Raw genomic sequence first — 27965 nt, 5'->3', positions numbered from 1 at the left:
TTTCTTCTGACAGATGTCTGCCAAAGAGCAATGTCTTTCGGTTGGAGACCAAGAGCTGTTACAGAAAGCTGCCTAATACACCAAAGTAACAAGCTAAAATTTTGCCATATGATTTATGATTTGGGGTGTGCTCAAAGGCCTGTGAGTAGCCTATGCCTCCTGAATTAAATCTGCAAATATTTCCCCTTGTGTTATTCTCAAGACAAAATAAAATCTTACAATCTTATTGATGACTGCATCCTGAATGTTAGCAGCTGAGAAGCACATGAAAAAAGAGGACAAGAACAATGTGGTTTGAAAAAAAAAAATCCCTTTCTACCTTCAGTAAGGTAGTTAATGAGTCAGTGGACACTGATTGGATGACTGTACCGGCTGCTTGAGCTTCACCTAGCAATTAGCGGACTGCAGAGATCAATTCATTAGCTGTATTTTAATGCCACTGTGAGATCTACCGTGCAGCTTTGATAGCCCTTCAGCTACCCTCACATCCGCAGAGAAAGGTTGAAGTAATGCAAAAGAGGATGAGGTAAATAAAACGTTTGTTTAATAATCCTTAGAATGTAGACGTGTTTATCAAAGACACAACAGACCTTGACAGATATTGAGGAAATACACAGCAAATATGTGTTTCTACAGTACAATGCATGAGCATACACTTAACATTAATATGATTATCTCACCGACAGCACATATTGATTTTACATCACTTTTTACTTGTTTATTTGACCTCCTGACTTAGCCATAGTCGTTAATTCCCCCTACAACAATACCATACTGCAATGCTTGCAGCAGTGAGTCCAGCAGTGGCCAGGAAGTAGACATCCCCATCTAGTGGACCAGGGCTCTGGATGTAAATTTTAGATAATCAATAGCCTCAATAGGCTATAAATTGAGTTTTGGGCTGTACTATAATCAGAGTGAACATGATCATTCTTTTATTGAATGAAGAGCACACGATACAAACAGGTCATGTGAAAAATATAGTTTTTTGTAAATAATTTCGATTTACAGGAACGTTAAGTTGAGGTGGACATTAACAAAAGCTAAAATAATCCTACATGACTTTCAAGAAGGAGTCGTGTATCATGCTCTCCACTTCTTCTACTAACACACTGTACTCAGCCTGACAAACGGTGTGTCCCCTCCTGCCACTTTTCTCCAGGCATTTCATCATGTCTCTGTGGATTTCAGGTCTGGATGCAGTCGATCCGAGCTCCTTCAGCTGCTCAAGGGGATCCTCAGGAATATTTTGGATTTGTAAGGCTTCGAACACAGCGGGAGCAAATTTTCCATAGTGAGCAGTGGAACAAAGCACTACGGGGCACAAACCGTCCTGCAGCCTATCGGCCACCACTTTAGCAACGGCGGTGTGTGTGTCCATGAGGTAGCCCGTCTGTGTGTGAACGCTCTGGATGGCGGCCAAGCAGTCATCTTCCGAGCACCAGCCGGCCGTCACGTCCTGCTGCATCCTGCCAAGGAGAGGCTCAGGAACCTGAAAGTGCTGCTGTCTGTCTAAGCGTGTGAACAGCTCCTTGACAAGACGGCTGTCTCCATTTGAGACGTGGTAGATAAACCTCTCAAGGTTGGAGGACTTCAGGATATCTATAGCCGGGGAGTGGGAGAGCATCAGAGGCCGTCCCCGGAGATCGTACTCGCCTGTGGTGATAAAGTCCGTGATGATGCGGTTGTGGTTGGACGCGCAGATTACTTTTCTTATCGGGATGCCCATTTGCTTGGCGTACACGGCTGACATGGCATTGCCAAAGTTACCAGAAGGGATGCAAACATCAATGGGCTCACCGAACTTGATAACACCGTCTCTGCTAAGATCCAGATAGGCTGAAGAATGGTAAACCACCTGCCAGAGGAGAAACAATTTGGTGGTAAATATTTATAAAAAAGGACAAGTTTCCGAATGCCAATTTTGATACTAAACAACTAAACACGTTACCGGCTGGGCCTTTACCTCTTGGAAATGATGTGCATTATGAATTATGTGCATATGAACTTTCATAGCCTAAACTATTCATTGATTGATCAAAACAATCAACGGATTGGTCAAAGAAAATGTAATTGCATGTTCAGATATGAAACACCAATGTAGTAATTATCAAGAGCTTGTTATCTTTTGCAAACTTTTAAAGAAAATTACCCTCACATTTCATGTATGTCTAATTATTTCTTGACATTCTTGACTCTTATTCTTTTTTTCCTGTCTCGTTTGTCATGTATTCCATTGTTTTAATTGGATTGCTGTCTGCTGATTGGTTAGTCTTTCTGCTCATTTTGTGTAATTTCCGTTGTGATTTTTGTTGGTGTATTTTTTTTTTTAAACTATGTTGGCTTAGTTTTCTTTTCTTCATCTTTTCAGCTTTTTGTTGTTTGTTTTTCTCAAAAGAGTTTGTTGTATAACGCTTTGTGACATCTCCTGACATTTCTTTGTTTTCCATTATATGGATTTTATGCAGTCTTATGTGTGTGCAAATAAATAAAAAAATAACATAAAACTAGTAACATCTGAGCTTTTCTTAGCTAATAAGTCCAAATGTCTGCAGTGAAAGTGGTCTTTATCCATGGAGTCCTACTTGGTGATCAACCCACCTGTGGCAACAGCCGCGCCCAGTTGATGGAGTTGGCGGTGCTGAGGACTGTGCTGTACTCTACAGCGAGGTGCCCGGTGAGCCCACACTCTCCAAACATCCTCTTTATGGTTCTCTGACAGAAGTCAAAGTCTGACAGGACGCTGATCGCCCTGGCGTTGCCCTCCCCGTAGCTCGTCATCTGAAGCTTCTGAATCTCACTCACGCCTTCCTCTGGGAAAAACACCAGCACCCCCGTCCTGTGTATGTCAGTGCCACGGAGGCTGCTGAAGCCATTGAGCACTGCACTACCTGTGTCCCCAGAGGTAGCTACAAGAATGAGGTAGTTGCACATCTGTGGGAGGCAGTAGGCGAAGAGCTGGGGCATCAGCTGCAAGGCGAGGTCTTTAAATGAGGCGGTGGGGCCATGGAAGAGCTCCTGAACATACTGATTGTGAATGAGATGTTTTACAGGTGCTACTGCCTCACTAGAAAAGTTAGACCCATATGCTTTGAATATCATTGTTCTGAGATCCAAAGCAGAGATATCCAATGGGTGTATGCACTTTTCAAGTAAAACTAAAGCTCGTTCTGGGTATGACATGTCAGCTAGTCGCAACCATTCACGAGCACCAATGTTTGGGAAGCCATTTTTGGGAACATAGAGGCCTCCATCTGTGGCCAGTCCCTCAACTACAACATCACTAAAGTATGTTGTCTGTTTGGACAATGCCACACTGTCACTCCTGGTTGACACATAGGTTTCTGCAGCGTGGTTCTGATATCTCTCCATAGCTTTCAGCACCTTCTCCGCAACTTCCTCCACCGTGTCTCCTTTGCCACACAACACCCGCACGTCAAGCCATTTCTCATAAAACTGTTTCCTGTAACGCAGAATGTCCCTGATGGATGTCTCTGCCTCCTGGCCTACTATCCTATTCACCTTCATCCTGGCGAGTCTTTGTATGATGTCTTCACTGTCCACATCCAAGTAGATGACCAGTCCGGATTCTTTGACGTGTTGCATTGCTGCAGCATGAAGAGGGTTAGAGCCTGTCAGGGAAACAACACACCCAGAGACAGAGAAGTTACACAAAGCCTGGCCTTCTTCCTCCAGGAAACGCTCTCCGCCAACTGCTGCCAGCTTGGCAGCCACAGGCATCTTCCACGTCGTCTCCAAGACATCGTCATCAACATCAACTACAGGTAGTCCTAATCTGTGGGCCACTATCCTTCCCACTGTGGTCTTCCCTGCTCCAGGAGCACCCATTAGCAGGATGTTCTTGTCCCCCAGCAGGGAGGCTTTGGTGGAGAGCCATGATTTTGATGTTGGAAAGGGGCTCAGGTAGCATCTAACAGTTCTCAATGCACTCAGTAAACCCATTGAGGGGACAGCAAATGACAGCATTTAAAATGCAGTTAGAGTTTTAATTATATAATAATCATTTTGTTATGTAGAGACCATCCACCTTGTCTTTTTGACACAGAGCTACAGCTGCAAGTAGCTGCTTTAACTTTGCACGTGTAATGCCGCCAAGAGAGTTAAAGACAGCGACATTTATAAGCTATGGTTTAATGGGCAAGACACTAGCGTGAAGTGGTGCCTTCCCGTATTTCTAACTCGATAACGTTTATGAGTATTTTAGTAGAGTCTCTAGTAACGACTTTAACCTACCAGGAAAAGCACCATTCTGCACCACCACACGTCTATCCAGTTAGTCACAAACAACTACGGTCAGCCTGGAGGGACAAAATTGATGAATGTCGATGGCTCACCGATATCCCGTTGCAAAAACAAACAGTAGCCTACACGTGTTTTCATCGTTTTATTTCATATGCAATATAACTAAGTGCTTACAGATTTAACGATGTATAAGAGCCCCCAAATTGTTTTCATCGCGGTATGGATAACACGAGTGACCTTAGTGCTACATTCAAATTATTCTCGGAACGTTGTACTTCAGTGTTCCGAATTCTAAAGTACAACTCATATTCACGTGAAAATAGAAATGCTAACGTTATGTACTGCCTAATATGAGTTGTTATGGAACAGTGGGTGCTCTAAATGTAAACTAAAACCCAAAAAATCCGTGAACTTTACATATTGACTGCTCGGATACCTTTAATTTATCGCTTTACTAAGGTCCAGAAATGCAACATTTGCTCCACCGGTTGCCTAGCAACTGTACGGTAGCGTGTTGTCAAACAAATCCCAAGATCATTTTTAGTGTTAGCTGACGTTAGCTCGGTCAAGTTAACTTACGTTAGGTAGCTAGCGTTAGGTGGACTTAATTACCGTATATTTAAAATCATTCGCCTGTTGGAACTCATTTAAAATGTCTAAAGTTGTGTACCCACCAGAAAGCGTCTACAATCTCATTCCAAAGGAAGAGGTTCATAGTGAAAAACCGCAAAGGTAACCTTACGCTAACGTTATAGTTAGCTAGTTAACCTAGCTAGGTTATAGATGGCTAACGTTATATGTTGCGTTAACGTATCTTAGGTTACAAGCCTTATCCAGCTAGCTAGCTAAATTACCATAGTCAGGTCTAGACCATAGCTAACTAATAACGTTAGAAAGTGTGGTAAGGTTGCTAAAACAATAATTACACAGAGGACGACCTCAAGTTGGCTTTAGCTGTGAAATTTTGCCTCAAATTTAACATATCTGACACGGAACAAAGCAAGTAAGTGTTATCTAGCCAATAGGATACTTGGATAACTTGCACTTTGTTAAATAAATATCCTCAGGAAACTTTTACTACTGCTATTTATTGCTATCACTTCACATTTGTTTAGATGACTAACGTTGCTTAACGCTATATTTGTATTTTTCCATTATTGCACTGCTTGTACTTTGTGTTGATTATTTTATTCTTTTGTTTAGCACCAGGACCAGGGAAAGACAATTTCATTCCTCTATAACGTGACTTTACTGGACAAAACTAAATAGATGGATAACAATTGTCTCAAAAGTCTCTTATCTGATCGCTTACATTTGGGCTTATTTTAGAAATGTGCGTTTGTGGCATGTAAAAAAGTAAAGTAATTCAAATTATAACTTCAGTCTGTGATCATTTTCTCCAATCTGCTGCATCTTAAGGTATATGTCCAAGTATCGGCCGGCAGTTGTTCTTGAGAAAACGTCGGTCAAGGATGCAATGAGGACGATGGGACCAGCAAAAGTAGAGGTGCCTTCCCCAGAGAAATACCTCAAGAAGCATTCAAAAGAGCCCAAATTTCCTGAAAGTGAGTTCTTCTATAGATCATTTGAACAATGTGTGTGTGCATCTTTTAACGGTGATTGTTATTTAACTTCATATTTATATGTTCTTTCAGAGACACAGTTTTCGAATGAGGGTCGTAGCACCTGCACTGTGAAGAAACCAGCCGTTCCTGCGAGAACAGACAACCCACTTATGGGCATTCAAACCAAGAGAGACTTTATAAAGACAGCTACAGTGGTGCCAATGAAACCTCAGCCTACCTTGGTGGACACCAGTAAGGGACACAAGCAGCTTCTTGAGAATTCAGGACTTGTCCCCAAATACATCAAGAAAAAGGTGTTTTTTTTCCCCCCACAATATTAACATTTATTTACCCTCGAAAGATCATTTAGGGGCGACCCTCATTTTCAACGACATGGAGTCAAATTACAAAGATAAAAACACAACACAGAAAAGAAGTGACACAATCATAAGAAAAATAGTGAAGACAATAAAACTTTAAAACTTTTTGAATTGTAAAAATGACTTGACACATAGATAAGGACACTGTGGATGTAAAAGAACGTACAATTATGTAAAGCAATTAAAAGTAGAAGTTCGCAGGTTTAAGACCAGACTTCTAAATATTTTATAAAAATTTCACACAAAAAAAAAATGGAAAGACATTGTTTGCAAACGTCAGCTACAACAGTCGGATACGTTTAAAGAAAAACTGAATATTACATAAAAAGTAGCACATAAAAAAACCTAGAGTAAAGTCCCCTATTTATTGATGAAATAATCTATCCTTTGGGACCTGGTTTGATATTTTGTTAGGTTCACCGTAAACATATTGTCTAAAGTTTCCAGTACTTGTTCGCAGCACTACGGAGAAGTACCTGTGTACCTGCAGCAGCGCAATGAAGAAGAGCAGAGAGCTCAGGAGGAGTATAACAACTACGTGAAAGAACAGCGGGAGCAGGGAGCCATGAGCCACCTGTCTGATGAGGATCGATTAGCCGTCCTGGAGGTACTCAACAACATCAGGGCTGCACAGTAGCAATTCTGTCCCTAAAACAGCAGCAGATCATACAACTGAACATGAAATTACTTTGATAATTTTCCGCATCCTTTTTTAGGAAAACACTAGTATTCCTACTAATCCATACCTCTGTTTTTTTCCTGTTTTCCGGTGAAGTCCAGACTAGTCGATGGTCGAACTCATACAATCCAATATTCCAAAATGTATTATATTATAACATGTATTATAACAAATGTAATATGTTATGTCTTTGACTAAAGACATAACAACGGCAAATCGTTTTTTGTGGAAAAAATACATTTTGGAATATTGGATTTTATGAGTTCGACAATTAACTAGTGTGGACTGAAAACAGAGAAATAAACATAGATATGTATTAACTTTTATGCCTTTCTGTCACATCTACTGCAGTCAGATTTGCTGTGTTCCCTCGGAAGGAATCACTGCACATGGATAGACACTTGTAATGACATTTTGAATATGTTAAGAGGCTAAAAACGCGTTTAAAACGTGCCCTGTTTAAGCCTGTTGGGTGCTAACTCTAGCAGGAGGATAACACGGTGTAGACAGCACCGATTGTTTTCATTTTTCTCTCTACTGACAGCACTCCGAATATACAAACAGATTTACGTGTTAAAATCAACCGGAATTCTCCTTTAATACTATGCTGTATTTCTGAGCTACTGCTCCAGCACTATAGGAGCTCGATGATTACTCAAACAACGCTGGCAATATTTCTAACACTTACCAACATTGGAGAATTAACACTTTGCCGTCCCAACATACATAGATCTTATTCTATTTAAATTGTGCTGGATGAATTAAAGGTATTTTAAAATATTTTTTCTTAAAGACGAGTGTCTTGGGTTCTTCCTGGAGGTCTATACATAAATACCTTGGACTTGATGGCTGTTTTCTACATAAAAGCTTTGAATCCTGACATATTATCATGCTGATTTTATTGTGATGATGATGGGTTTCCCTATGTGGGTTCACCATGCAGGGCCTGAAGAAGAACTGGGACGAGCTGCACCACGAGTACCAGGGCCTCTCACTCGTCACAGACAACCTGTCCAAGAAGTCCCAGAAGCAGCGTCTCGAAGTGGCGATGAAGCAGCTGGAGAACGACATCAACCTCTTTGAGAGGTTCAAGACCATTTACATACCCAATAACTAGGACATAAAAAAACGGGATTAAATCAGATGTACTGCATGTCTTGAGACCCCCACCCTTACTTCTAATACCAAATGAGCTTTAGTAGAATCGAATGATGTTTTTGTATATTCTCATTATCTGTCATATGAACAATAAGACAATGCTAAAACGAAAAAAAAAATCATTCCAAATTACTTTCTGGGGAACATGTAAATTCATAACAAATTTAATAGCCGTCTTAGCCAGTCATTGAGTGAACAAATGCAATTCTTAAGTCTACTGCTAATCTTTTTAAAGTAATGTACTCTTTCTAAAATATTACATTAGTTTAAAGTAACATTTGGAGAGATATTACATTTTGAGCTTGAGAAAATAAACAATTATTTCTCTGTTCCTTTTTTTCACCTTCTCGCCTTCCTTATGGAATTTCTTAGAGAACAAAATAGGAAATAGTTGACTGTGTAGGCTGTAGAGAAGAGTGTCCTCTAAAATCCATTTAATCCTGACTGAATAAAGTTAACTGCATAGAAACTGCACCGAATTGTTGTTGTTGGTTTGTTTTCATTCTCCTGCAGTGGCCCGTGATGTGGCCACATGCCAACATTTTGTCACATGAAGCTGATTATCCCTGTAATTCTCAGCGACTAAAACAACGCTGTCCTTTTACGCTACATAAATGACTCAAGCGTGATTCCACAGCCCACGCGGCTGACCAGGACGTCCCTAGATATCTTTGGACTTTTTTTCCCTTTTTGTTTAGTGAATGATCGCTGACAAGAAGGCAACAAAACTGGAAGTAAGTCTTTGGCAATAACGGATTAAAAAATGTTGCTCAGCAGTTACAGACAGATGAAATGTTAAGTTTTAAATGAATAACTTGTGATTCTAAGTTACAGGAGATGCTACTCCCAAATGAATATCCAGCCTAGATCTTATGACGTTTCTCTTCGTCATGTCCTACCTTTTTTCTGTACCATAACATTTCAGAGAAAGATGGAAAGTCTTTCGTTATTTGGTCCAGTGTTTATACAGTAAATATTTCTGTGGCTGTCTACAGAAGATCACTGCTTCCTGTATCCTCTCTGAAATCTTTACTCCAGAGAAGACCGTTTTCACACTACCATAAATGGACAACGCAGGAATGAAAAAAGGAATTGTGGTATGTTAAACACAAAGATCTTTCAGTCAAATGATCTAATGCCGAGTTTAGAAATCATTTTTTTGTGTGCAATTATTATCTGAGCTGTTAAAGTTGTTGTAAGAAGATAACATGTTTTCTGTTCTCTGAATGAATTTCAAGAAGAAATTGATTAATTCAACAGTACGCAGATTTTAAAGAACCTTTTAATTCTAAACCCAGAACAATATAATGAAGCTCAAGACAGTAATGGTAGTAATAATAGTTTCCTGTTATAGCTTACAGATAGTAAGGGCTAATGACCATTGTGCTTATGCCATATACGTCATTTTCAATCTCTTTTTCCCTGACAATTTAACTATAAACATTCTATTTTGTAGCACTTTTGGGGCAAAATGTTTCTTTAGCTGCTACTGTGGCAACTATCAAAATTGATAATACTGTTAAATCATACATTTCCCTGTTACTTCTCAAATATTGCACGACTAAGTACTTTAAACACCTGCAGTTCTGTACTTTCACACCTAACAGTAAGCGGTCTGTCCCAGATAAAAGATGACTGGCCTGGATACAGCCTGGACCTGTTCACCTACCCTGAACACTACCATGAAGACATAGAGAGTGTTTACATTCCACATGGGGTAATCATGAACAGGTCAAAAAAATAATCCACAGATACACACTTGCAAAGAAATGATACGTTTTTTAATAATTAACTGGTCATTTGCATTTGTCTTAACACAATTTCTCCTGCAGGGTGGAGCGTCTGGCCCGCTATGTCATGGAGGATTTTGAGGACAACATAATGGTGCTGTGCGTCTTGAAGGGAGGCTACAAGTTCTGTGCAGATCTGGTGGAGTTCCTCAAGGTTCTTGGCCGCAACTCCAACAAGTACCTGGAGACCCGGGTGGAGTTCATCCGCCTGAAGAGCTACCAAGTAGGTGAACTCATAGCGTAATAAAACACTGCTACACACCATAAAGTTAAGGAGGCCAGATTACAATTATGCTCATTTTATGAGCAGGTGTATTATCTGAGAGGTTATTGCATAGCAGATATCAAGCACCTGACCTACAATAAACTGGAACTGATTACAGAAACACATATTGGAGAGACATTTAGTGCCCCATGCATTTCAGGTGCTTATCATTACCAATAACTTCTACAATTTAAGTCCTTTCCACTCCTTTGAGTGGAAAGCCAAATATTTGCTGTTTCTCAGCTTCACAGGGATTTCCTAATTTTCTTTAGGGATGGAATATCTTCGGGTTTTGGGCTGTTAGGTGGGCTAAACAAGCTATTTGAGAACATCTAAGTTAGGCTCTAGAAATTTGTACTGAGTATTTTTTTAAAATTGGGACATTTTATAGAAAAGATTCTCAACAGACTAATCAAAATAATCTTTAGTTACCACACCTACATTCATGCACCAAAGACACTTCCCCATTTTTAGCATCCCATATGTAACGTGGAGTCTTGTCAGTGGCACCTGAACCTACAATGTGCTGCATTAGCAGCTCAATATTGGAGTTCATACGGTCCATCATAGATGACCACCGGTCCATTTTCTGCATGAACTCATCATGGTTTGCTTCTAATCGGCGAAGAAGCCGCCTCTGAATGTCCAGATCATCATCTGCAATGGAATCCGTGGACAGTTTTCTTTTGAGTTTCTTTCTCCTGAAGGCACTAGGGGTAGCATTGAGTCTCTGGTGTGGACTTCCCACAATCTCTGTAGACACGTCATCCTCTGCAACTCCATCCCCCCCCAGCATGGACGACAACCCAGCATCAGACGAACTGCCGATCGATTTCACGGTCTCGATTGCCATATCATCATCCGTCTTGATATTCTGGTATTTTGCATGAGTAGCAAGAGTTCCTCCCCAAATGGACCGACAGAGCTCAAAAAATAGCAGGATCACCCGCCCGTGGCCATTTCTTCTACCCGAGTTAAGTGCTTGTCTGTATCTGATCCGTATGGCCTTAATTTTGGTAGCCAATTGAACTGTGAACACAAAACATAACATAACAAAATAGTTACATGTGTGTTGTTAGTGCTTTTGCAGACCAGACAAGAAAACCAACTCAAACTGTTGCTTTTCATATTTATCCAATTTTACATGTTTTAACATAGATGTTTGTTGCTCCTGGAAATTTGACATAGTATTGCAAAATAATGAGAAACTTTCTTAAAATATTGACTTTGCATCTACAAAAATAATTATAATATATTTCAAAATAACGAGAAACTTTCTCTACATAATGATTATGTATTTCATAATAATGAGAAACGTCTCAAAATAACTTTGTATCGCAAAATAATTATTACATTTCTCAGAAGTTTAAAAATACAAAGTCATTATTTCGAGATAATTCATTATATTTGTAATACTAAGTAATTATGTTAAGATACTAAGTATTTATTTTAAGATACGAAGTCAAAATTGCAGATGGAAGTTGTCAATATGAAATACTAAGTCATTATTTTAGGGATGTTTTTCCCCATCACAATGGGCTTCCACAGATTTCTTCAAAATAAGTTAAAAATGAAAATGGACTTGTAACATTACTCAATGATCGGACCCCCCCTTCACAAAAGGTACAGTATGTACAACATTCCTACATAGGAAGGTTAAAAACGGTCCGTGTACGTTTTGATCGTTTGTTTTTTCGTTTGAACCACAAAACGAAAGAACGAGGGAGAGTGGGAAGGACCCACACAAACGAATACGAGACCCCAACGCCACAGTTTGTTCGTTTGTCGTTTCAACCAAAAACAAAGAGACGGTAAAAAGGAGCCGTTCATCCGTTTTGGTTTCTGAAGTCAAAAACGAAAAACGAGAGTAAACCAATTTAAATAACGGACCGTTTTTGTTTTTTGAAATTCTTATTTTCATTTCTCGTTGAAGATCTACATTAAAAGAAAGACATGTCGGCCGGAAGTAATAGTAAATATAGCCTATACAAATAAAAGCCAAGCTTTTATAACGGGTAAATTGTGCTTCACTAACGTTATAGGCTACGTAACGTTAGAAGAAAAAATAATCAATAAATAGGCTGATATGAACCTGGGCCGAAAGAAATATGTTAGCAACAGTAGTTTATTACAGTTATTTAATATTATTTAATAATAATAGCCTATCCACGTGCACATCACCAGCCCCGTTTAATGAGCGCATTGTTTGGTTCAATACAGTTGGTAATACAGGGTAACCTGAGAACCTGTGTGTGCAGAGTTGTTACTGCTAGCGCTATATTAAATAATTAAATTCATATTTAACGTGGCTTCCACGTAATGGACCATCAAGGGCAGTTCAAAACGATTACAAAAACAGACCAGTAGGTGTTGCACCATGCCTGCTGTGTGCAAACTGCTGTCATATGGAGATGAAAGAGAAATTAAGTTTTATGTTCAGTAACTTTGGAAAGCTAAACATCTTCCATTATTGTCATTTTAACTGCTTTCACAAATCACGTTTCTTAGCACTGCTGCTTAAGTCATTAGCCTACTCACCAAAATGAGCTCTTTCTCGTCATGTTTGTCTGATTTCCGTGTGCATAATACTGCGTGAACTGTTGACTGTAACACTCACAAATTTAAAAACATGTCTCACATTGGCCTACAGTCCAGTGGGGGGGTGTGGCTGGTGTGTAATAGACAACAAGCAAGTGAACATAATCTAAACATTTAATAAAAAATTGATTCATTTATTATTTGCATAAAATACAATAGATAACACAAAGGGACATTTCAACTAAACTTAACTATTCTGCAAGTGAACATAATAGAAAAAATTGAACAAGTTAATAATTTATTATTTGCCTAAAATGACACCACAATGGTCACACAGATGAACAAACTCGATTAACAGGCCCCCAACAACAGCCCTCTTAAAATAAAAACTACACACACCTCCTGACTACATCAGTGGTGCTCAGGTGGAAACAGGTGAATAGTTTCAAGTCTGGGATCCGCATCACAGAGAACCTGACATGTCGTCTCACATCTCTGCGGGGTGAAGAAAGCTCAAAATGACTGTATTTTGAGGAAGTATAAGAAGGCCAATTCCCACGCCAAGTTATTGTCAGCTTTTAGAGAGGAGCAATAGAAAGCATCCTGACTGGAAACCATCCCACAACTGGCATGGGATGTGCAGGCCCAGGACCAGGACCATGACCTTAAGGGCCCTGCAGCGGGAGGTTAAAACTGCTCAGAAGATCATTGGTACCCATTTCCCGAGCATCAGTAATATCAGGGAGTGAGGTGCATACGCAGAGCCCAAAGGATCCTAAAGGAGAGTACCCCCCCCAGCCACAGCCTCATCACCCTGCTGCCTTCTGGGAAGCACCACTTAGACATTGGCTTAGGTCGTTCTTGGCTCACCCAGTACCGAAATGCAAAGCCACTCTTTGGACATGCTTTTTTTTAATCAACAGTTGTCACTTTTTATTGTATGTGATGTGTGGGTGCTGTCATAAATTCCATTGTACTGAAGTGTTTTTTCACCTTTGTCTAAAGACAACACAGATTTATGTATGTTGGTGTACCACATTGTTAAATCTTATTTAAATAAATATTCTGCAAACATTATAAAGAACTATTTAATATCCTTTTTACACATGTTGAACCCCAGAAGACCACATTTATAGACTGAGAATGCCTGTGCCAAATACTGTTTATCAAAATCTCTTACTACATTTGGCTTTCTTTCTTCTTTTAATCAGAAAAACAGAACTATAGTCAGGTCCTTGAGGCACAGGCTCAAACAACCCCGTCACCAGATACTCCTTGCAAACTGCCCTATGCGTTTCTTATCCTCCGCTCCATTTCTATCCCCTCCACTGTGAAAGAGCGTTTCCATTATGCCACAGGTTCCCATTAAGGATGGAACAGGCTGGTACCTGCAATTATCCTTGCTCACCCAGACCTTGGGCCACTATGTGCCGAGCACAGCTGGCCTCCTTTCCCTCACCAATTCTCTCTCTCACACACACACACACACACACATTACACCTCCTCCCTCTTCAGACGCTTTCCTCACCCATTCCTCACATGCACCTGTCAACAGCTTGATTAATAAGGCCAAATGCTCACAGTGAGCCATCACAGACCACAGAAAGGGGGGAGCAAGCAGAATTCTTCATATAATAAAAGTGATCTCTCATCCATGTGCATGGAAATACCTTGTAGTCAGAGGGTATTAGAAAATTTGCCTGATTCCAAAAAACTATTTTGTAATTTATCTTGATGTCCCTGCCACCTTTTTCCATTCACTACACCAAGCTCCAGACTGTACAGAGCATGATCACGTCAAACCACAGAGCGGCATTCTTCCTGTTCTCAAATAAGCTACTTTTACAGTTAAAAATACTGAAGAAAACATTTTTTCCCCTCAGTCTTGCAAAGACTTAAAGAACAGTGTTCCAGATCAAAGACTGCAGCAAGGTGCTTGTCAAATCTGGCTACTGTCCATCTATTTAGCAACTGCGGTCATAAGCTATCCTGGAGATCTATGAAATATGCTTCTGCCCTCCTCTTTCCGTGCTTCTGAGGCTGCACCTGGAGTTTAATGACGCGACGATGAGCCACAGAGACAGAGTCATTCTGCTCTCTCCTGTTATGGATGGGTGTGACGTTGGAGGTTGGGGTGTTTCTTTCTGACAGATGTCTGCAAAGAGCAACTGTCTTGGTTGAGACCAAGAGCTGTTACAGAAAGCCCTAATACACCAAAGTAACAAGCCAAAATTTTGCCATATGATTTATGATTTGGGGTGTGCTCAAAGTCCTGTGAGTAGCCTTGCCTCCTGAAAATCTGCAATATTTCCCCCTTTTGTTATTCTCAAGACAAATAAAATCTTACAATCTTATTGAGACTGCATCCTGGAATGTTAGCAGTCTGAGAAGCACATGAAAAAAGAGGAACAGACATGTGTTTTTGAAAAAAAAATCCCTTTCTACCTTCAGTAGGTAGTTAATGAGTCAGTGGACACTGATTGGAGTACTGTACCGGCTGCTTAGCTTCACCTAGCATTAGCGGACTGCAGAGATCATTCATTAGCTGTATTTTAATGCCACTGTGAGATCTAACCGTGCAGCTTTGATAGCCCTTCAGCTACCCTCCACTCCGCAGAGAAAGGTTAAGTAATGCAAGAGGATGAGGTAATAAAACGTTGTGTTTAATAATCCTAGAATTATATCAAAACACCACATCCTTGACAGATATGAGGAATACACAGCAAATAGTGTTTGCTACAGTACAATGCATGAGCATACCTTAACATTAATATATTATCTCACGACGCACATATGATTTCACACTTTTTCTTGTTTTTTGACCTCCTGACTAGCCATAGTCGTTATCCCCCCTACAACATACCATACTGCAATCTGCAGCAGTGAGTCCACAGTGTCAGGAAGTACATCCCCATCTAGTGGACCAGGGCTCTGGATTAATTTAGATAATCAATAGCCTCAATAGGCTATAAATGGAGTTTTGGGCGGTACTATAATCAGAGTGACATGATCCATTCTTTTATTGATGAAGAGCACAGCGATACAAACGTTCTGTGAAAAATAAGTTTTTTGTAAATAATTTCGATTACAGAAACGTTAAGTGTGAGTGGACATTACAAAAAGCTAAAATATCCTACTGACTTTCAGAGGAGTCGTGTACATGCTCTCTCACTTCTTCTACTAACCACTGTACTCAGCCTGCAACGGTGTGTCCCCTCCTGCCACTTTTCTCCAGGCATTTCATCATGTCTCTGTGATTTCAGGTCTGGATGCAGTCGATCCGAGCTCCTCACTGCTCAGGGGATCCTCAGGATATTTTGGATTTGGTAAGGCTTCGACACCGCGGGAGCAAATTTTCCATAGTGAGCATGGAAACAGCACTACGCGGGCACAACCGTCCCTGCAGCCTATCGGCCACCCACTTTAGCAACGGCGGTGTGTGGTGTCCATGATGTACCCGTCTGTGTGTGAACGCTTGCTGATGGCGGCACAGCAGATCATCTTCCGAGCACCACACGGCGCCGTCACGTCCTGCTGCAATCCGCCAAGGATAGTCTCAGAACCTGAAAGTGCTGCTGTCTGTCTGGCGTGTGAACCCTCCTTCCAAGAGGCTGTCTCACATTTGAGACGGTAGATAAACCTCTCAAGTTGGACTTCAGCTACTTAGCCGGGGATGTGGGAAGCATCAGAGGCCGTCCCCGAGATCGTACTCGCCTGTGGTGTAAGTCCGTGATGAGGCGGTTGTGGTTGGCGCGCAGATTACTTTTCTTATCGGATGCCCATTTCTTGGCGTACCAGGCGTGACATGGCATTGCCAACAGTACCATAAGGGATGCAAACATCAATGGGCTCACCGAACTTGATAACACCGTCTCTGCTAATCAGATAGCCCGAGGAGAATGGTAAACCACCTGCCAAGGAGAAACATTTGTGGTAAATATTTAATAAAAAAGGACAAGTTTCCGAATCAATTTGATACTCACAACTACACACTTACGGCTGGGCCTTACCTCTTGGAAATGATGTGCACTTATGAATTGTTAGCATATGAACTGTCATAGCCTACATTCATTATTGTCAAAAACAATCAACGGATTGGTCCAAAGAAAATGTAATTGCATGTTCAGTATTAAACCCAATGTAGTAATTATCAAGAGCTTGGTTTCTTTTGCAAACTTTTAAAAAGAAAATTACCCCCACTTTCATGTATGTCTAATTATTTCTTGACATTCTTGACTCTTATCTCTTTTTGTTTCCTGTCTCGTTTGTCATGTATTCCATTGTTTTAATTGGATTGCTTCGCTGGATGGTTGTACTTGTCTGCTCATTTTGTGTAATTTTCCGTTGTGATTTTTGTATGGTGTATTTTTTTTTTAAACTATGTTGACTTAGTTTTCTTTCTTCCTCGTTTTCAGCTTTTGTTGTTTGTTTTTCTCACATAAAAGTTTGTTGTGATAACGCGCGTGTGACATCTCCTGACATTTCTTTGTTTTGCCATTTATGGATTTTACGCAGTCTATGTGGCAAATAAGAAAAAATAACATAAAACTAGTAACATCTGAGCTTTGTCTTAGCTATATAAGTCAAATGTCTGCAGTGAAGTGGTCTTTATCCATGGTCCTCTTGGTGATCAACCCACCTGTGGCAACACACCGCGCCCAGTTGATGGAGTTGGCGGTGCTGAGACTGTGCGGTACTCTACAGCGAGAGTGCCCGGTGAGCCCACACTCTCCCAACATCCTCTTTATGGTTCTCTGACAGATTCAAAGTCTGACAGGACCGCTGATCGCCTGGCGTGCCCTCCCCGTATCTCGTCTCTGAGCTTCGAATCTCACCTCACGCTTCCTCTGGAAAAACACTCAGCAACCGCTCTCCTGGTGTATGTAGTGCCACGGAGCGCTGACCTTGAGCACTGCACTACCTGTGTCCCCAGAGGTAGCTACAAGAATGAGGTAGTTGCACATCTGTGGGAGCAGTAGGCGAGAGCGTGGGGCATCAGCTGCAAGCGAGTCTTTAAATGAGGCGCGTGGGGCATGGAGAGCTCCTGAACAACTGATTGTGAATGAGATGTTTTACAGGTGCTACGTGCCCTACTAGAAAGTTAGACCATATGCTTTGAATTCATTGTTCGAGATCCAGCAAGTATCCAATGTTGTATGCACTTTTCAAAGTAAACTAAAGCTCGTTCTGGGTAACATGATCAGCTAGTCGCAACCATTCACGAGCACCAATGTTGGGAAGCCATTTTTGGGAACATAGAGGCCTCCATCTGTGGCCAGTCCCTCAACTACACCACACTAAGTATGTTGTCTGTTTGGACAATGCCACACTGTCTCCTGGTTGACACTAGGTTTCTGCAGCTGTGGGTTCTGATCATCTCTCCTAGCTTTCACAACCTTCTCCGCACTTCCTCCCCCGTGTCTCCTTTGCCACACAACACCTGCACGTCAAGCCATTTCTCATAAAACTGTTTCCTGTAACGCAGAATGTCCCTGATGGGTCTCTGCCTCCTGGCCTACTATCCTATTCACCTCATACCTGGCGAGTCTGTTGATGTGTACTTCACTGTCCATCCAGTAGATTACCAGTCCGATTCTTTGACGTGTTGCATGGCTGCAGCATGAGGTGTAGCCTGTCAGTGAAACACACACCCAGAGACAGAGAAGTTACACAAAGCCTGGCCTTCTTCCTCATAAACGCTCATCCGCCAACTGCTGCCAGCTTGGCAACCACAGCATCTTCCACGTCGTCTCACAAGCATCTCCACAACTCAACTACAGGTAGTCCTAAGTCTTTGGGCCACTACCTTCCCATGTGGTTTCCCTGCTCCAGGAGCACCATTAAGCGGATGTTCTTGTCCCCCGCAGGGAGCGCTTGGTGGAGAGCCATGATTTGATGTTGAAAGGCTCAGGTACATCTAACAGATTCTCAATGCACTCAGTAAACCCCTTGAGGGACAGCAAATGACGCATTTAAATGCAGTTAGAGTTTTAATTATATAATCATTTTGTTATGTAGAGACCATCCACCTTGTCTTTTTGGACACAGAGCTACAGCTGCAAGTAGCGCCCTGCTTTACTTGCACGTGTAGTGCCGCCAAGAGAGTTAAAGAAGCGACATTTATAAGCTATTGTTTATGGGCAGACACTAGCGTGAATGGTTCCCTTCTCCGTATTTTCTAACTCGATAAACGTTTATGAGTATTTTAGTAGATTCTCTAGTACGACTTTACCTACCAGGAAAAGCACCATTCTGCCCACCACAACGTCTATTCCAGTTAGTCCACAACACTACGGTCAGCCTGGAGGGACAAATTGATGAATGTCAGTGGCTCACCGATATCCGTTGCAAAAACAAACAGTAGCCTACCCGTGTTTTCATCTTTTTATTCACTAGCAATATAACTAAGTGCTTACAGATTTACGATGTATAAGAGCACCCCCAAATTGTTTTCATCGCGGTAGGATACACGAGTGACCTTAGTGCTACATTCAAATTATTCTCGGAACGTTGACACTTCAGTGTTCCGAATTGCTAGAAGTACAACTCATATTCACGTGAAAATGAAATGCTAACGTTATGTACTGCCTAATATAGTTGTGTTGGAACAGTGGGTGCTCTAAATGTAAACTAAACCCAAAATCTTGAACTTTACATATTGACTGCTCGGATACTTTAATTATCGCTTTAACTAAGGTCCGAAATGCAACATTTGCTTCCACCGGTTGCCTAGCAACTGTACGGGACGTGTTGTCACAACAAATCCAGATCATTTTTAGTGTTAGCTGACGTTAGCTCGTTCGAGTTAACTTACTTAGGTGCTAAGCGTTAGGTGGACTTAATACCGATATTAAAATCATTCGGCTTGTTGGAACCATTTAAAATGTCTACAGTTGTGTACCCCACCAGAAAGCGTCTACAATCTCATCCCAAAGGAAGAGGTTTCATAGTGAAAAACCGCAAAGGTACCTTACGCTAACGTATAGTTAGCTAGTACCTAGCGGGTTATAGATGGCTAACGTTATGTTTTGCGTTAACGTATCTGGTTACAACCTTATCCACTAGCTAGCTAAATTACCATAGTCAGGTCAGACCAGCTAACTACTAACGTTAGAAAGTGTGGTAAAGGTTGCTAAAACAATAATTACACAGAGGACGCCTCAAGTTGCTTAGCTGTGAATTGGCCCTCAATTTACATATCTGACACGGAACAAAGCAAGTAAGTGTATCGTAGGCCATAGGAATACTGGATAACTTGCACTTGTTAAATAATATCGCTCAGAAGCCTTTTAACTACTGCTATTTATTGCTAGTCACTTCACATTTGTTTAGAGGACTAACGTTGCTTAACGCTATATTTGTATTTTTCCATTATTGGCACTGCTTGTACTTTGTGTTGATTATTTTATTCTTTGTTTGCACCAGGACCAGGGAAAGACAATTTCATCTCATCTATAACGTGACTTTACTGGACAAACTAAATAGATGGATAGCAATTGTCTCAAAAGTCTCTTATGTCTGATCGCTTACATTGGGCTTTATTTAGAAATGTGCGTTTGTGGCATGTAAAAGTAAAGTAATTCAAATTAAACTTCAGTCTGTGATCATTTTCTCCAAGCGCTGCATCTAAGGTATGTCCAAGTAGCGCCGGCAGTTTTCTTGAAAACTTCGGTCAGAGCAATGAGGACGATGGGACCAGCAAAGTAGAGGTGCCTTCCCCAGAGAAATACCTCAAAGCATTCAAAAGACGCCAAATTTCCTGAAAGTGAGTTTCTTCTTAGATCATTTGAAGTGTGTGTGCATCTTTTAACTGATTGTATTTAACTATATTTTATATGTTCTTTCAAGCCAGACGTTTTCGAATGGGGTCGTAGCACCTGCATGTGAAGAAACCAGCCGTTCTGGCGAACAGACAACCCCTATGGCATTCAACCAAGAGAGCTTTATAAGACAGCTACAGTGGTGCCTGAAACCTCAGCCTACCTTGGGTGGACACAGTAAGGGACACAAGCAGCTTGCTGAGAATTCAGGACTTGTCCCCAATACATCAAGAAAAAGGTGTTTTTTTTTCCCCCCACAATATTAACATTTTTTTACCCTCGAAAGATCATTTAGGGGCGCCCTCTTTTCACGAACATGAGTCAATTCAAGATAAAAACACAACACAGAAAAGAGTGACACAATCATAGAAAAAATGTGAAGACATAAAACTTAAAACTTTTGAATTGTAAAAATACTTGACATAGAGAAGGAGCACTGTGGTGTAAAAGAACGTACAATATGTAAGGCATTAAAATTAGAAGTTCGCAGGTTTAAGACCAGACTTCTAATTTTATAATTTCACACAAAAAAAATGAAAGACATTGTTTGCAACGTCAGCTACAACAGTCGGATACGTTTAGGAAAAACTGAATTTACATAAAGTAGCACATAAAAAACCTAGAGGAAAGTCCCCATTTATTGAGAAATATCTTCCTTTGGGACCTGTTTTGATATTTTGTTGGTTCACCGTAAACATATTGTCTAAAGTTTCCAGTAACTTGTTCCAGCACTACGAGAAGTACCTGTGTTCCTGCAGCAGCGCATGAAGAGAGCAAGAGCTCGGAGGATAAACAACTACGTGAAAGAACAGGGGAGCAGGAGACCATGAGCCACCTGTCTATGAGTCGATTAGCCGTCCTGGAGTACTCCACATCGGAGGCTGCACGTAGCAATTCTGTCCCTAAAACAGCAGCAGATCATACAATGAAATCATAATTACTTTGAGAATTTTCCGCATCCTTTTTAGGAAAACACTAGTATTCCTACTAATCCATACTCTGTTTTTTTCCTGTTTCCGGTGAGGTCCAGCTAGTCGATGGTCAAACTCATACAATCCAATATTCCAAAATGTATTAGATATACTGTATTATAACAAATGTATATGTTATGTCTTTGACTAAAGACATAACACGCGCAAATCGTTTTTTGTGAAAATACATTTTGGAATATTGTTTTATGAGTTCGACAATTAACTAGTGTGGACTGAAAACAGATAAATCAAGATATTTATTAACTTTTATGCCTTTCTGTCACATCTACTGCAGTCAGATTTGCTGTGTTCCCTCGAAGGAATCACTGCACATGATAGACACTTGAATGACATTTTGAATATGTTAGAGTGCTAACGCGCTTTTAAAAACGTGCCCTGTTTAAGCCTGTTGGTGCTAACCAAGCAGGAGGATAACACGGTGTAACGGCACCGTTGTCTATTTTTCTCTCTACTGACAGCACTCCGATTATACAACAGATTACGTGTTAAATCAACCGAATTCCTTTAATCCTATGCTGTATTTCTGAGCTACTGCTCCACACTATAGGAGCTCATGATTACTCAACACACGCTGGCAATATTTCACCACTTACCAACATTGGAGAACTTAACCCTTTGCCGTCCAAACATACATAGTCTATTTCTATTTAAATTGTGCTGGTGATTAAAGGTATTTAAAATATTTCTTAAAGCAGTGTCTTGGGTTCTTCTGGAGGTCTATACTAAATACCTTGGACTTGATGGCTTGTTTTCTACATAAAGCTTTGAATCCTGGAATATTATCATGCTATAGTTTATTGTGATGATGATGGGTTTCCCCTTGGTGGTGTCACCATGCAGGGCCTGAAGAAGACTGGGACGAGCTGCACCACGAGTACCAGGCCTCTCACTCGTCACAGACACCTGTCCAAGAAGGTCCCAGAAGCAGCGTCTCGAAGTGGCTATGGCACTGAGAAAACGACATCACCTCTTGAGAGGTCAAGACCATTTACATACCAATAACTAGGACAATAAAAAAACGGGATTAATCAGATGTACTGCATGTCTTGAGACCACCCACCCTTACTTCTAATACCAAATGAGCCTTTTAGTAGACTCGAATGATGTTTTTGTAAATTCTCATTATCTGTCATATGACAATAAGACTGCGAAAACGAAAAAAAAATCATTCCAAATTACTTTCTGGGGAACATGTAAATCATAACAAATTATAGCCGTCTTACCAGTCATTGAGTGAACAAATGCAATTCTTAAGTCTACTGCTAATCTTTTTAAAGTAATGTACTCTTTCCTAAATATTACATTAGTTTAAAGTAACTTTGGAGAGATATTAATTTGAGCTTGAGAAAATAACATATTAGTCTCTGTTCCTTTTTTTCAACCTTCTCTCGCCTTCCTTATGGAATTTCTTAGAGAACAATAGAAATAGGTTGACTGTGTAGGCTGTAGAGAAGAGTGTCCCTAAACTCCTTTAATCCTGACTGTAATAAGTTAACTGCATAGAAACTAGCACCGACTTGTTGTTGTTGTTGTTTTCATTCTCCGGCAGTGGCCCGTGATGTGGCCACATGCCAACATTTTGTCACATGAAGCTGATTATCCCTGTAATTCATCGCGACTAAAACAACGCTGCCTTTTACGCTACTAAATGCCTCAATCGTGATTCCACCCACGCGCTGCACCAGGTCGTCCCAGATATCTGGACTTTTTTTCCCTTTTGTTTAGTGAATGATCGCTGACAAGAAGGCCAACACTGGAAGTAGTTCTTTGGCAATAACGGATTAAAAATGTTGCTCAGCAGTTACAACAGATGAATGTTAGTTTTAAATGAATACCTTGTGATTTCTAAGTTACAGGAGATGCTACTCCCAAATGATCCAGCCTAGACTTATACGTTTCTCTTCGTCATGTCCTACCTTTTTTCTGTACATAACATTTCAGAGAAAGATGGAAAAGTCTTTCGTTATTTGGTCCAGTGTTTATACGTAATTTTTGGTGCTGCTAACAAGATCTGCTTGTTCCTCTCGTAAATCGTGACTACCAGAGAAACCGTTTATCCACTACCATAATGGACAACGCAGGATAAAAGGATTTGGTATGTTAAACACAAAGATCTTTCAGTGCAAATGATCTAATGCCGATTTAGAACCATTTTTTTTTGTGTGCAATTATTAGTCTGAGGTGTTAAAGTGTTGTAAGAAGATAACATGTTTTTCTGTTCTCTGAATGGAATTTCAAGAAGAATTGATTCATTCAACGACGCAGATTTTAAAGAACCTTTTAATTCTAAACCCAGAACAATATAATGAAGCTCAAGACGTAATGGTAGTATAATGTTTCCTGTATAGCTCTACGATAGTAAGGGCTAATGACCATTGTTTATGCCATCCGTCATTTTCAATCTACTTTTCCCTGACTTTACTATAAACATTCTATTTTTGTAGCACTTTTGGGGCAAAATGTTTCTTTAGCTGCTACGGTGGCAACTATCAATGGATAATACTGTTAAATCATACTTTCGCCTGTTACTTCTCAAATTTCACGCCTAATTACTTAAACACCTGCAGTTCTGTACTTCACACCTAACAGTACGGTCTGTTCCCAGAAAAGATTACTGGCCTGTACAGCCTGGACCTGTCACCTACCTTGAACTACCATGAAGACAGAGAGAGTGTTTACCTTCCACATGGGTACTCATGAACAGGTCAAAAAATAATCCACAGATACAACTTGCAAAGAAATGATACGTTTTTTAATAATTAACTGGTTCATTTGCATTTGTCTTAAACACAATTTCTCCTGCAGGTGGAGCGTCTGGCCCGCTATGTCAGGGGGATTTGAGGCCACAAATGGTGCTGTGCGTCTTGAAGGGAGCTACAAGTTCTGTGCGATCTGGTGGATTTCCTCAGGTTCTTGGCCGCAACTCCAACACAGTACCTGGAGAACCCGGGTGAGTTCATCCGCCTGAAGAGCCCCAAGTAGGTGACTCATAGCGTAATAAACACTGCACACACCATAAAGTTTGGAGGCCAGATTACAATTATTGCTCATTTTTATGAGCAGGTTTATTATCTGAGAGGTTATTGCAGTAGCATATCAAGCACTGCGACTACAATAAACTGGAACTGATCGAAACACATTGGAGAGACATTAGTGCCCAATGCTTCAGGTGCTTATCATTACCAATAACTTCACAATTTAAGTCCTTCCACTCCTATTGGTGAAGCCAAATATTGCGTGTTTCTCAGCTTCACAGGGATTTCCTAATTTCTTTAGGGAGGAATATCTTCGGGTTTTGGGCTGTTGGTGGCTAAACAAGCTATGAGAACATCTATTAGGCTCTAGAATTTGTACTGAGTATTTTTTAAATTGGGGACATTGTATAGAGAAAGATTCTCAACAGACTAATCAAAATAATCTTAGTTACCACACCTACTTCAGTGCCCAAAGACAACTTCCCCTTTTAGCATCCCATATGTAACGTGGAGTCTTGTCAGTGGCACTCTGAACCTACAATTTGCTGCATTGCAGCTCAATTTGGAGTCTAACGGTCCATCATAGATGACCACCGGTCCCTTTCTGCAGAACTCATCATGTTTGCTTCTAATCGGCGAAGAAGCCGCCTCTGAATGTCCAGATCACTCATCGCAATGGAATCCGGGGAACGTTTTCTTTTGAGTTCTTTCTCCTGAAGGCACTAGGGTAGCATTGAGGTCTCTGGTGTGGACTTCCCATCTCTGTAGACACGTCATCCTCTGCAACTCCATCCCCCCCCAGCATGACGACAACCCACAGCAGCGAACTGCCGATCGATTTCAACGGTCTCGATTGCCATATCATCATCCGCTTATGATTCTGTATTTTTATGAGTAGCCAAGAGTTCCTCCCCAATGGAACCGACAGAGCTCAAAAAATAGCAGATCACCCGCCCGTGGCCATTCTTCTACCCGAGTTAAGTGCTTGTCTTATCTGATCCGTATGGCCTTATTTGGTAGCCATTGAACTGTGACACAAACATAACATAACAAAATGTTACATGTGTGTTGTTAGTGCTTTTGCAGACCAGACAAGAAAACCAACTCAAACTGTTGCTTTTCATATTTATCCAATTTACATGTTTTAAACATAGATGTTTGTTGCTCTCCTGGAAATTTGACATGTATTTTGCAAATAATGAGAAACTTTCTTAAAATATTGACTTGGCATCTACAAAATAATATAATAATATTTCAAAATAACGAGAAAACTTCTCTCTACATATTATGAGATTTTCATAACATGAGAACGTTCAAAATAACTTTGTATCGCAAAATAATTATGTACTCTCAGAGTTTAAAAATACCAAGTCATTATTTCGAGATAATTCATTATATTTGAATACTAAGTAATTATGTTAAGATCTCTAAGTATTTATTTAAGATACGAAGTCAAAATTGCAGATGGAAGTTGTCAATATGAATACTAAGTCATTATTTTAGGGATGTTTTTTCCCAACACAATGGGCTTCCACAGATTTCTTCTTCAAATAAGTTAAAATGAAATGGACTTGTAACATTACTCAATGTGGACCCCCCCTTCACAAAAGGTACAGTATGTACAACATTCCTACAAGGAGTTAAAACGGTCCGTGTACGTTTTGATCGTTTGTTTTTTTCGTTTGAACCACAAAACGAAATAACGAGAAAACCGCCGTTTTTCGTTTGTCTTTTCAAACCAAAAACAAAGAGACGGTAAAAAAGAGCCTTTCATACCGTTTTTGGGTTTCTGAAGTCAAAAAACGAAAAAACAGTACACAATTTCAAATACGGACCGTGTTTTTTTTTTTTGAAATTCTTATTTTCATTTCTCCGTTGACAGATCTACATAAAAGACAACATGTTCGGCCGAGTAATAGTAAATATAGCCTGATACAATAAAACCAAGCTTTTATAACGGGTAAATGTGTCTTCACTAACGTTATAGGCTACGTACGTTGAAAAAAATTAATCACTAAATAGCTGATATGAACCTGGGCCGAAAGAAATATGTTTTGCAACAGTAGTTTATTACAGTTATTTATATTATTTAATAATTAGCTATCCACGTGCACATCACCACCCCGTTTAATGAGCGCATTGTTTGGTTCATACAGTTTGGTAATACGAGGTAACCTGAGAACCTGTGTGTGCAAGTTGTTACTGCTAGCGCTATATTAAATAATTAATTCATATTTAACGTGGCTCCACGTGAATGGACCATCAAGGGCGTTCAAAACGATACAAAAACAGACCAGTAGGTGGTTGCACCATGCCTGCTGTGTGCAAACTGCTGTCATATGGAGATGAAAGAGAATTAAGTTTTTATGTTCATTAACTTTGGAAGCTAACATCTTCCATTATTGTCATTTTAACTGCTTTCACAAATCACGTTTTTAGCACGCTGCTTAGTCATTAGCCTACTCACACAAAATGAGCTCTTTCTCGTCATGTTGTCTGATTTCCATGTGTGCTAAACTGAGTATAACTGCGGACTGTTGACTGAACACTCACAAATTTAAAACATGTCTCACATGTAGGCCTACAGTCCAGTGGGGGGGTGTGGCTCATAGTGGTGTGTAATGACAACAAGCAAGTGAACATAATCTAAACATTTAAAATAATAAATTGATTCATTTATTATTTGCATAAAATAACAATAGATTAACAACAAAGGGACATTTCAACTAAACTAACTATTCTGCAAGTGAACATAATAGAAAAAATTTGAACAAGTTAATAATTTATTATTTGCCTAAAATTACCACAAATGGTCAGCACCAGATAACATAACTCGAATTTAACAGCCCCCCAACAACAGCCTCTTAAAATAAAACTACACACACTCCTGACTACATCAGTGGTGCTCGGTGGAAACAGTGATAGTTCCAAGTTCCTGGGAATCCGCATCACGAGAACCTGACATGGTCGCTCACATCTCTGCGCTGGTGAAGAAAGCTCAAGAATGACTGTATTTTCTTGAGGAAGTATAAGAAGGCCAATTCCCACGCCAAGTTATTGTCAGCTTTTAGAGAGAGCATAGAAAGCATCCTGACTGGAAACATCCCAAACTGCATGGATGTGGCACGGCCCAGGACCAGGACCAGACCTAAGGGCTCTGCAGCGGGAGTTAAAACTGCTCAGAAGATCATTGGTACCACATTTCCCAGCATCAGTATATCAGGGAGTGAGGTGCCTACGCAGAGCCCAAAGGACCTAAAGGACGAGTACCCCCCCCACCACAGCCTCATCACCCTGCTGCCTTCTGGGAAGGTGATAGAAGTTTCTGCTGCCGCACCACCAGACGCAAGCAGCTTTTCCCCCAAGCTCCTCAAACCTAATTCATCCCAGCCTGCTCCCTGAATTTTAGTTATGTCTGTTTACCATTTTTATATTGCTACCACGTATAATACGTATATTTCTGCTATGAAGAAGGGAGTTACAAACTCAATTTATACTTCAATCATATAACCTGTTATATGTGACAAAATAAATCTACCC

The 27965-nt window shown here is 40.4% G+C and overlaps 4 protein-coding genes across 8 annotated transcripts in view; 2 read left to right on the top strand and 2 right to left on the bottom strand.

The window, feature by feature from the left end:
- Positions 1 to 527: 527 nt before the first annotated feature.
- Positions 528 to 4177, bottom strand: thnsl1 (threonine synthase like 1). The gene is made up of 2 exons (XM_032503944.1): positions 2602 to 4177; positions 528 to 1858 (listed from the first exon to the last, which is right to left on the bottom strand). The coding sequence occupies exons 1-2, from the start codon at positions 3985 to 3987 to the stop codon at positions 1055 to 1057; spliced, it is 2190 nt and encodes a 729-aa protein (XP_032359835.1). The 5' UTR covers positions 3988 to 4177; the 3' UTR covers positions 528 to 1054.
- Positions 4178 to 4653: 476 nt separating this feature from the next.
- Positions 4654 to 8517, top strand: enkur (enkurin, TRPC channel interacting protein). 2 transcript variants are annotated; one of them, XM_032503946.1, is made up of 5 exons: positions 4654 to 4995; positions 5683 to 5828; positions 5919 to 6142; positions 6669 to 6815; positions 7831 to 8517. In XM_032503946.1, exons 1-5 carry the CDS (start codon positions 4916 to 4918, stop codon positions 8002 to 8004), a joined length of 771 nt encoding a protein of 256 aa, XP_032359837.1. In that variant the 5' UTR covers positions 4654 to 4915; the 3' UTR covers positions 8005 to 8517. The 2 variants fall into 2 exon arrangements, with proteins under 2 accessions (XP_032359837.1, XP_032359838.1); XM_032503947.1 differs by lacking the exon at positions 4654 to 4995 and adding an exon at positions 5024 to 5266.
- Positions 8518 to 8616: 99 nt separating this feature from the next.
- The window catches only part of prtfdc1a (phosphoribosyl transferase domain containing 1a), a 33868-nt gene continuing 14519 nt past the window's right edge, over positions 8617 to 27965 (top strand). For all 4 annotated transcript variants that reach the window (XM_032503951.1, XM_032503950.1, XM_032503952.1 and 1 more), the window contains exons 1-4: positions 8617 to 8779; positions 9041 to 9142; positions 9670 to 9776; positions 9878 to 10058. In XM_032503951.1, the coding sequence (XP_032359842.1) occupies positions 9110 to 9142; positions 9670 to 9776; positions 9878 to 10058 (321 nt within the window). In that variant the 5' untranslated portion in view covers positions 8617 to 8779; positions 9041 to 9109. The remainder of the gene's footprint in view (positions 8780 to 9040; positions 9143 to 9669; positions 9777 to 9877; positions 10059 to 27965) is intronic.
- The window catches only part of LOC116672239 (uncharacterized), a 19314-nt gene continuing 1479 nt past the window's right edge, over positions 10131 to 27965 (bottom strand). The window contains exon 2 of the mRNA XM_032503945.1: positions 10131 to 11129. Within this exon, the coding sequence (XP_032359836.1) occupies positions 10525 to 11129 (605 nt within the window). The 3' untranslated portion in view covers positions 10131 to 10524. The remainder of the gene's footprint in view (positions 11130 to 27965) is intronic.

The sequence above is a fragment of the Etheostoma spectabile genome, chromosome 22 (assembly GCF_008692095.1).
Source record: "Etheostoma spectabile isolate EspeVRDwgs_2016 chromosome 22, UIUC_Espe_1.0, whole genome shotgun sequence".
NCBI lineage: Eukaryota > Metazoa > Chordata > Actinopteri > Perciformes > Percidae > Etheostoma > Etheostoma spectabile.
Note: the sequence above shows the minus strand (reverse complement) of the source record. Positions and strands in the feature narration are given on the sequence as shown.

Excerpts from the sequence above, each read along its gene's own strand:
- thnsl1 (XM_032503944.1), bottom strand. The coding sequence starts at position 3,987 with ATGCTGTCATTTGCTGTCCCCTCAATGGGTTTACTGAGTGCATTGAGA. Across the intron at positions 1,859-2,601 it reads GGGCGCGGCTGTTGCCACAG|GTGGTTTACCATTCTTCAGC; the intron begins GTGGGTTGATCA and ends CTCCTCTGGCAG.
- enkur (XM_032503946.1), top strand. The coding sequence starts at position 4,916 with ATGTCTAAAGTTGTGTACCCACCAGAAAGCGTCTACAATCTCATTCCA. Across the intron at positions 5,829-5,918 it reads AGAGCCCAAATTTCCTGAAA|AGACACAGTTTTCGAATGAG; the intron begins GTGAGTTCTTCT and ends ATGTTCTTTCAG. Across the intron at positions 6,143-6,668 it reads CCAAATACATCAAGAAAAAG|CACTACGGAGAAGTACCTGT; the intron begins GTGTTTTTTTTC and ends ACTTGTTCGCAG.